The 9,060-nt window shown below is 43.8% G+C and overlaps 1 protein-coding gene across 2 annotated transcripts; it reads right to left on the bottom strand.

The window, feature by feature from the left end:
- Window positions 1–1,147: 1,147 nt before the first annotated feature.
- LOC130130420 (E3 ubiquitin-protein ligase TRIM39-like) lies at window positions 1,148–9,060 on the bottom strand. 2 transcript variants are annotated; one of them, XM_056300125.1, is made up of 7 exons: window positions 7,607–9,060; window positions 7,225–7,320; window positions 6,305–6,538; window positions 4,460–4,571; window positions 3,914–3,940; window positions 3,535–3,680; window positions 1,148–2,036 (listed from the first exon to the last, which is right to left on the bottom strand). In XM_056300125.1, the coding sequence occupies exons 1-7, from the start codon at window positions 8,189–8,191 to the stop codon at window positions 1,605–1,607; spliced, it is 1,632 nt and encodes a 543-aa protein (XP_056156100.1). In that variant the 5' UTR covers window positions 8,192–9,060; the 3' UTR covers window positions 1,148–1,604. The 2 variants fall into 2 exon arrangements, with proteins under 2 accessions (XP_056156100.1, XP_056156099.1); XM_056300124.1 differs by having other exon boundaries at window positions 4,460–4,607; window positions 7,607–9,056.

The raw sequence follows: 9,060 nt of genomic DNA, 5'->3' as shown, positions 1-9,060 counted from the left end.
CCACATCCGGCTTCCCACCCGCAGACGTGGCCAATTGTGTCTGTAGGGACGCCCGACCAAGCCGGAGGTAACACGGGGGTTCGATCCGGCGATTCCCGCAGTGTTCATTTTTAAAGAGATCGGCCGGCAACGCACGTACACGACTACTGACAATGTCATGAAAATGTTAAACATGTCTTATCTCCGGTGTTAAGTTGGCTCCTTGAAAGAAAGCCTTGTGAAATGTGTACGGCAGCACATTGCTCCACATTAATCCAGTGTGCAGAGGCTGATAACGGCACGTGTGGCTCGACAGAGATCATAATTGAATTGGCTAGAATGATTTGTGTATAAACTTGATAACAGGACAAATACCACGACATACCAGTGCCGCATCTAATCAAATTCCTTCCTATATGAGTCAGAAACACCAAAATCCAAGTCGTTTATCTTACCTGCAGGTCATCCAAAGCAAGACACGTCTCTACTGAAGAAGGGACGACCGTGATGAGTGCCAGTCTGTGGTCCGACCTGTTGGCCCTCTGTGTATTTCCGTCTCTGCTCTACACTACACCCCTATCAGTTTTAATCCCTCTTCATCCCCCCCCTTCCTTCCTTCCTCTTTCTCAGCTCCCCATTAAATTAGTGTCCCGCTTCTCTGTAGTGTTATATGAACGCAAATCATTCCACGGGTTAGAGTTCACCATAACATTAAATGATTACTTGTAAGGTACATGTAAATACGTGTCGACATGCGAACATGAACACACTCTGCTTGTGCATGTGTGTGTGTGTGTGTGTTTTCTCCCAGGCTGCAGAAGTCTCAGTGCCCCATCTGCCACAAGGCTAATCTCATCTCCATGTTAATCGGATCAGTGGGGGTCAGTGTAGCGAGTTTTAGCAGCTGTCCACAGACAAGTTTTGAGGTTTGCCATCTCGTTTGAGGGTAGGTTTAGCAAAACGAGGCTGACCTCAGATCTGTTCTTGCAAGGTTAGTCAAGAAAACGAGGATGAGGAACTGAAACAGAGCAGTGTAAAGGTCATTTGTGGAGGGCGGGGGGGGGGGGGGAGTCAATAAGAGAGCTGTGAGGAGTACGCTCCATATATACGTTGAATCTAGTCACAAACTGGAATCATAAACATGTAATACTGATTGTCATCTCGATATTTCCTCATTGAATAAGCAGGCATATGACGTTACTGTCAGTGCAGTGTATTTGTTTGAAAAAAGCCCAGGTTTTTACAGTGTATATGTAGGGTTACAACTTAAAAGGAGACATTTCTCATCAACAAAGATAGTTACATTCACTGGATAACTGTTGGAGAGCAACACATTATGTAAAGTTGCATGCAAAGACATTTTTTGGACAGTGTTAAATGTACACTTTTTTTTCCAAAAAAATCAATATGTAACATGTTGGAATGAAACTCTTCATACTACCACAGGAAAAAACTCCTTCGGCAGAGTTATGAAACAATTTTACAAAAATGACAATTCAGCTGGATGCCTCTGTTTGGTGTCACCTTCTTCATACCATCACTCCCATCTCTGTCAATATAATATCAGGTAAAAAGCGGAACCAATGACAGGGGGGAGAAAAACCCCTGTTGATTTAGCTTTCAAGTCATATAGTTATGTCATCCAAAGCCTCCGCTCCACCAGTACCACTGACAGGACGGATGATGAGGGGTGACGTGTTGTTATTCCCGTCACTCATATCCGGATTGAAGAGGGGAAAAACGGCCTCGGTGAAGTGGAAATTGAGGAAGGAGTAGATGTGCGACTTGGCCTCCACATCGTAGAAGGACACTGTCCCCTCCTCATAATCCACAAACACCCCGACGATCTGCGGCCTCTGAGAGACACTCAGCACCACCGCTTGTCCCGCACATGCCCGGTACTCCCGCCCATTCCTCAGGCAAATGGCCCAATAACCATCGTCGGGGCTTAGCGTGACCACGCCCTTCCTGTTGACCGACTGTCGAGCCACACCCAGGTCCCATGCTGTCTTGTCTCCGACATCGACCTCCCAGTAGTGTCTCCCGGTGATGAAACCCTGTATGGCAAGAAGTTGGCCTGAGTAATTACTTGTGAGCAGAGCACAGAGTAAAGACAAAATTCAGGAGGTGAATTCAGAGTATTAAGTGTTGAAAAAAAAAAAGATGGCATTTCATTAACACACAAGTACACACGCACAATCTGATATCGCCGTGTTGGTGTTATTCCCATGACATCATAATTAATGCTACTCCAGGACCATCACTGCAATGGACAAATCACGTTGATGAGATGTCGTGTCCTTGCGACTTCGGGAAAAATACTGAAGCTAACCTAACATAACCTCAATCTAACCTTAACTGATAGCCAACCTCAATCTAAACTGATAGCTAACCCACACTAATCCCACAACCATCTTTTTCTCCGAGTCGCAAAGCCACGACAACACAACAACAACGTGATTGGTCAGTTGCAATGATGGTCCTGGAGCAACATTCATTAAGATGTCATAGGAACAACATCAACACGGCGATATCAGATACACCCACTCACAGTACGCATAAAATGCAAAGCTTAACACCTGACCCCAAACTAATTACGAAAAAAAGTGAAAATGAATCAAATTGAGGCTCTTGTACACCTGGGCAAGATCTTAAATCCCGAGCAGCTCCAGGAGTGCTGCTCTGTGGCCTCCCCTGACCTCTGACCTCATATGGGTCATGGGAAAGAGAATTTCTCAACATAGGAGTTAATAATAGCAGATTGCAGATTGTAGCAAATAGCCCATTGTCAGTAACAGCAGCCATAATGCACAATTAAGTTGTTCATTATGGCTACTGTTATCGACTGTACAGCTGCCATCTCCACAAGTTTACTGTTTACAATACTATTGCATGTCATCTTACTATTGTACAGACATTCTCTCTCTCTTTTTTTTTTACAACTTTATTAATCCCCCATGGGTAAATTCTTTCTCTGCATTTAACTCATTCAGCTGTGCAGCTAGGAGCAGTGGGCAGCTGACATGCAGCACCTGGGGACCAACTCCAGTTATTTTCCCATTGCCTTGGTCAGGGGCACAGACAGCAGTATTAACCCTAACATGCATGCCTTTTTGATGGTGGGGGAAACCGGGGCACCCGGAGAACACCCATCGCAGACAGGGGGAGAACATGCAAACCTCACACTGAAGACGACCTGGGATGACCCCCAAGGTTGGACAACTCCGGGGTTCGAACCCAGTACCTTCTTGCTGTGAGGCGACAGCGCTAATCACTGGGCCACCATGCCGTCTAGTGTAGCACTTTCCAACAAAGTACATTCAAAGTCTGCAGCGACAGTTTTTGCACATGTATCCTGTTCCTGCACTATGATGTCTCTAAGTATTCTTATAAGTACTTTTATTTCCCACTCGTTTATTGAGGCAGCAAAACAAGCATTTCATTACGAGAATCATTATGAGAAGTGTAAACTTACTTTTCATATATGACAAATACACTTCAAATTTGAAATAAACTTGAAACTAATAAAATATCAGATGTATTTGTTACGGTTACCCTGTTGGCAAGAACACATGGCGCTATGTCGAAGCGCTCTGGTGAGTCTGGCAGTCTCTGTTCAACTTCCCCATCCCAGACCCGCATCCCATCGTCTGACAGAACCAGCCAGGGGTTGGCTGTTCTGGGGTCCAGATGAACATCAACTGGTAGACAGAGTCAAAAGTGTAATTCATTTTTGTATTTAAGTTACTGAAATTTCAAACAATTTGCTATTTTTCATGTGATGCTTTTCTCTTCTCTTGCCCAACGTAGGCAGACAACAACTCGAACGTGAGATGCATTTGAAAGCTAAAAGTTTAATCACTATGACGTATGGACAGTTTGTTTTTTTCTGCTGCTTTGTAATGAAACATTTGACAGAAAGGCAAAGCTGTACCTGCATACTGCTGCACCTTCTCCAGCTCTGTGGATTAATGAAAGAATATTGATGTATATTCAGTAATTAATTAATGACGTATCATGAAATTCATCGCATTGCAATTTGCAGAAGACAGTTAATGAGAAAGAACTTTTTATCATCAACAAGTTTTTATTTGAAAATGACCAATATTGTGTTTTTTTACACCTTTATCCATAAGTGTTCCGTTATCTCAAGAACTGTGAGGGAGTGGTCTAGTTCTCATTAATATTCATTAGCTTGCCTTTGAGTGACAAAAAGCAAGAGTTGTGGTAAAGGTGGGCAGAGTTTCATAATGTGATCTGATTGGCAGTATGTAAATGCTTGTCTGAAGACATCATGAGTATCAGGAAAAAAGATCAGCTGAGGGAAACTGAACTCTTAAAAAGAGAAAAATGGACAAACTGGATTCTACCTTTTATACTTAAATTTTTGCAGTGGGAAAAGGCAGCACAAAATGCATGTTAACCGATTTTAGAAAATATGGTCTCAATTGCGGTCGGACTTTAAGAAATTACCCTTTACCTTGAATGGAAAGCTTGTTTACAGCCAGTCGCAGCATGTCCTTAATGTTGGACACCGCTGTCCTCACAATGCCCACGCCGTTGTCTGAATGGACAACTATTCCAGACCAGTCCTTGGTGGATGGAAGAGAACTCAGAGATGAAAATCGCTGTGCGTAAACAAGAGTGAGGGATACACGATCCAACATGGCCAATGGCCAACAAAGAGAGGATAAGTGAAGCAAAGAGAAGTGAACAGGCAAGGACAGTGGGGGGGGGTGGTTGATGGAGGACATACAGAAAATAGAATGAATGAATGATGATTTATTTCGAACATGTGAGTAAGCAGGACATAACATACAGATAAGCCATTGCCAATAATGTGAAGTGATCAACAAATCCACACATCAAACTCAGCGAACAAATAGAATAGAATGCTCTTTATTAGTCATTTTGTACATACATACAAATGAAATTTACTCTCAGCATCTAACCCACCCTAGCTGTGTAGCTAGGAGCAGTGGGCAGCCGCTGTGCTGCACCCAGGGACCAAGTCCAGTTATTTAGTGCTAGTGCAACAACCATGACACATACCCACATCCGGCTTCCCACCCACAGACATGGCCAATTGTGTCTGTAGGGACACCCGACCAAGCAGGCGGTAACACAGGGATTCGAACCAGCCATCCCCGTGTTGGTAGGCAACAGAATAGATCACTACGCTACCCGGACACCCCAAAGATTGACTACATACAGGCGAAATAGGAGATGATAAGGTGCAATCGTGCAGAGAAAAAATACACTAACGAATTTTCAAACCAATAGGGATTTTAACGTCAATTAAAAAAGACGTGAAATCTTTGAACGTACAATCAGTAAATGTTCTCTCTGGTTACCACAACTGGCAACCAGAAAGAATTGCAACAACATGGGCAAATTTAGTCTACTCTTACACGAGTGTCTGCCAGGCCCTGGTCCCCCATGCCCCGTCCCTTTGAGCAACGGTGGCCTGCAAATGACACGGCTAATGCTGATAACATCTCACAATTACACAAACTAGCCAACGCAGAGGTCCCACAGAAACGTCTAGCGAAGAGGTAATAATTATGTTATAAAACACTATACAATGAGTATACCTGTCCTAAAGTAGCATGACCAGTATGGTTTTAACACCTTTAGAGTCGCCCTCTCTCCAAAAAACGATAACAAAAGTTATTCAACAGCATTTATCGTGCAATGTTTTTCTCGATGACGAGGCTTTTCTGATTGTATGGGGTTGTGTTACAAATCTGGCTCCTCCATATTGGAAAGTTGAAAGGTACAGCGTGATGAATGTGTGGAGATCTGTAGTTTCGTGGAAGGATATTGGATTTATAGAAAAGGGGAGAGTCCCTCCTCTGGTTTGTTTACCAAAATAAAGATTTCAGGCTGGACTGCAGTTTTTGAAAGCCAGAAATCGCTGCATCTTGAAAAGCTATTGTTGTGCAATTGGTAAAGATCAACAACTCTTTCCAAAACCCCCAATACATGATGGTAATTTTTTCCATGTTATAGGCAAAATTCTACTGATAATATCATTCATCTCTTGCAAAAGCACATACTTTTACATGCACTCAATTGCAAACTTATTTAAAGGGATCGCAACCCCCCCCCCCAAATTTACACAGATGCAAAAAAACATGAGACTAAATATTAGTTTGTGAGCTTAGAGGCCAGGTTCATGAGGTGCTTCACTTTTAAAATGTGTTGGACAAGGAAAAAGAAGTGATTAAGGCCCCTTAAAAAAAGAACGGAAAAACTGCAGCAATCGGATAGCAAATGACTGATGGGTTTTTTTCACCTTCTTCGACTTGAGAGGAACACTGACCTGTAGGAGATGGAGGTGGTCCTCAGTGTGGGAGAGGCTCTTCAGGTCAGTTCTCTTCTTCTCCAGTTCGACAATTTCCCACTCCAGTTCGGTGAGGAGGCCCTCAGCTCTGCTCTCTGCCTCTCTCTGCTTCCTCTGGATCACCTCCACCAGCTCAGCACATCCCGTCTCAATGGAGCGCACCAGTGCGGTGAAGACCTCCCTGCTATCCTCTATGTCTTGCTTTAAGTTTTTCTGTTGGTGTTTGGAAATTTAAACAAAAGGCCAAACTGAGGAACTGATTTCAGTGACGGGTAGGGTGACGAGGCAATTGATTCCATGTATTTTTACCACAACATACTCTAAGCAACCTCAACGTGTTGCAGTGACAGTTTTAATTTATGCAATAGAACCACAAGTTGAATTAAACAAACAAAATTATAGGCTTCAAATAAGAAATGGGCTCTTGTTAAGTGTTTACCCATTATACATTTTCTTCCAAATTTGGTTTGTACCCTTCTCTGTTCTTCAAAAGGTCACACCACTACAACAACCCCAACAATGAGGTGATCAGCATCCTACAGATAGAGAGAATATGTATACACAAATCCAAGACATACATTTTTTGAGACTCTGGGTTCCATTCATTGACCATCTCAAGAACTAACTAATGCAGTAATGCCAACCTGTGCAATGTGATGTACCATCACAACCTGTGTAATGTCTTGAAATTGGCCTTTTTTGGGTTGGTTTTCTTTATTTTTGTTATTGCTCCTCTCTCTTTGGCCCATGTTGTACATGCATGTGTATATTAGGTCTACGTGAAGCTGAAAGCTTTAAAATGAAATATCAAAACATAATAATTCTAATAGTATCCTCATGACTTGTTATTAATAGTAGCAGTTTTAGTAATAGTAACAGCATTTGTTGTTGAAACTCACTTTGCTGAGCTCCACATCATGCTTGATCTCGTCCACCTTTGTCAGTCTGTCCTGGATCATCTGCTCAACATCTGCCTCCATTTTTTTAATCTGCGCCTGAACGCCGGAAGCAGAAACAGATGGAAGAAATCAAACCGGCATTGACTTCCAACTCCACTTATGTAGCACTTTAGAAAAAAAACAAAACAGACATGATCCAAAAGTCCTTTAGACGACAACAGCACAAAAAAAACAAACAAACAAAAACAAAGCAAAACAAAAACAAACCTAAAACGAGGTCTTTCCAGCAATACATCACACTGATACATATCATAGCTATCATACCGATATCGACCACAATAAGAACCACCACCACAAGGACATGAGAGGAAAATGACGTCACCTGCCTGTCTCTGCCCTCTCTCTCCACTGGGACGGTGTCATGGCAGCGGTGGTCAGTCTCGGTGCACAACACGCATACGCACGTCCGGTCGCTACGGCAGAAGAGCTCCAGAAGCCTCTGGTGTCTCCGGCATATCCGGTCCTCCAGGTCGGCCACGGGCTCTATCAGTTTGTGGATCCTCAGGGTGGCAACCCTCAGGTGAGGCTCCAGGTGAGGCTCGCAATAGGAGGCGAGGCACGCCAGGCACGACTTGAGGGCCGTCCGCTTCTCCCCGATGCACACGTCGCAAAGGACGTCGCCGGCGGTATGGTGACCCGTGGCGGACACTTTGCCGGTTTGCCTCTTCGCTCTGATCCGCTGTGCCATTTCCCGGGCGAAGGAGTTCTCGCACAGCTCGGGCCGACCCTGGAAGATACGATTACATCTGGGACAGCCGCCGGGGACGCGGCCGTCGTCCAAGTGGCCTCGGATGCAGGCGGAGCAGAAACTGTGTCCGCATGGGATGGAAACGGGGTCGGTGAAGATGTCCTGGCAGAGAAAACACTCAAACTGCTCCTCCGACAGGAAAGCAGCGGGGGAGGCCATGGCATCTAATTTCTACTGAAGTTTATCGGAGCGAGGCGCACTTTAATATGAATCTTTTCCTGGTACGTCACCACGGAGTCGTATTAGGGGAATGGCCCTACGTCTCTACTTCCTGGAGAGAGGGAGGGAAAGAAATCAAACATGTAACGGTGACCAAAGTCCATCTGCATGTTCACATAAAACGTGATCTGAGACAGGCTGCAGCGGCGCAATATTAAAACCAAAAGCACTCTGTAGGATCCATAACATTAACCTATTTGCAGATCATTGTCATACCACACAGTATAAAGTAACTGCGTATAACTCACGGTACAGTGAACTTGTTATCTGAAGGAGCGAAGCGCTCCGCTACTGCTGTCTGTCAATCACTAAACCCCGCCCCTTCCCCGAGTTAACCCTCTTCAGTTCTTCTGCGGCCAAATTGGTCTTTGACAGAGGGAGCTGACTGTTCCTCTTATTGGTATTAGCTACAGCAGCTCTCATTAGATAGGAGGGAGGTATTTTCTTGTCAAGGAGGTGTTTTTTTGTCCTTTGTGTGCATACATGTCTTTTTATTTGTATCTATTTCTTTGCTCTGTAATTATTTCTCATGGAGGTCATGTTTTAAGAAAGGGATCAGCTTTTAAGACACTGTCTGTCCAACCCTTACTGCCTATTTGTCCGCATCCCAATATTTTTATTTGAGCCAATCTTCATAATTTATATATTTAGGGATTCTACTCTACTTATGTTTTCTTCTCTTAGATTTTGTATTTCCTCTTTTGATCCCAAATTGGTCTTCGTTAAATGGATTGTTTAATAGTAGCTGTAGCTTAATCAGCTTCATCAACAAGGTAAGGTTATGGTTTATTTGACCATATAGGCTCTTC

The sequence above is a fragment of the Lampris incognitus genome, chromosome 20 (genome assembly GCF_029633865.1).
Source record: "Lampris incognitus isolate fLamInc1 chromosome 20, fLamInc1.hap2, whole genome shotgun sequence".
NCBI lineage: Eukaryota > Metazoa > Chordata > Actinopteri > Lampriformes > Lampridae > Lampris > Lampris incognitus.
This window is presented reverse-complemented; position numbering and strand designations above follow the sequence as displayed.

What these genes read in the sequence shown, in the direction of transcription:
- LOC130130420 (XM_056300124.1), bottom strand. Translation starts at nt 8,191, where the DNA reads ATGGCCTCCCCCGCTGCTTTCCTGTCGGAGGAGCAGTTTGAGTGTTTT. An exon ending in GAAGGTGCAGCAGTATGCAG is followed by an intron (nt 3,681 to 3,913) that starts GTACAGCTTTGC and finishes TCTGTCTACCAG; the next exon opens with TTGATGTTCATCTGGACCCC. An exon ending in CATGTGTTCTTGCCAACAGG is followed by an intron (nt 2,037 to 3,534) that starts GTAACCGTAACA and finishes CTTGCCATACAG; the next exon opens with GGTTTCATCACCGGGAGACA.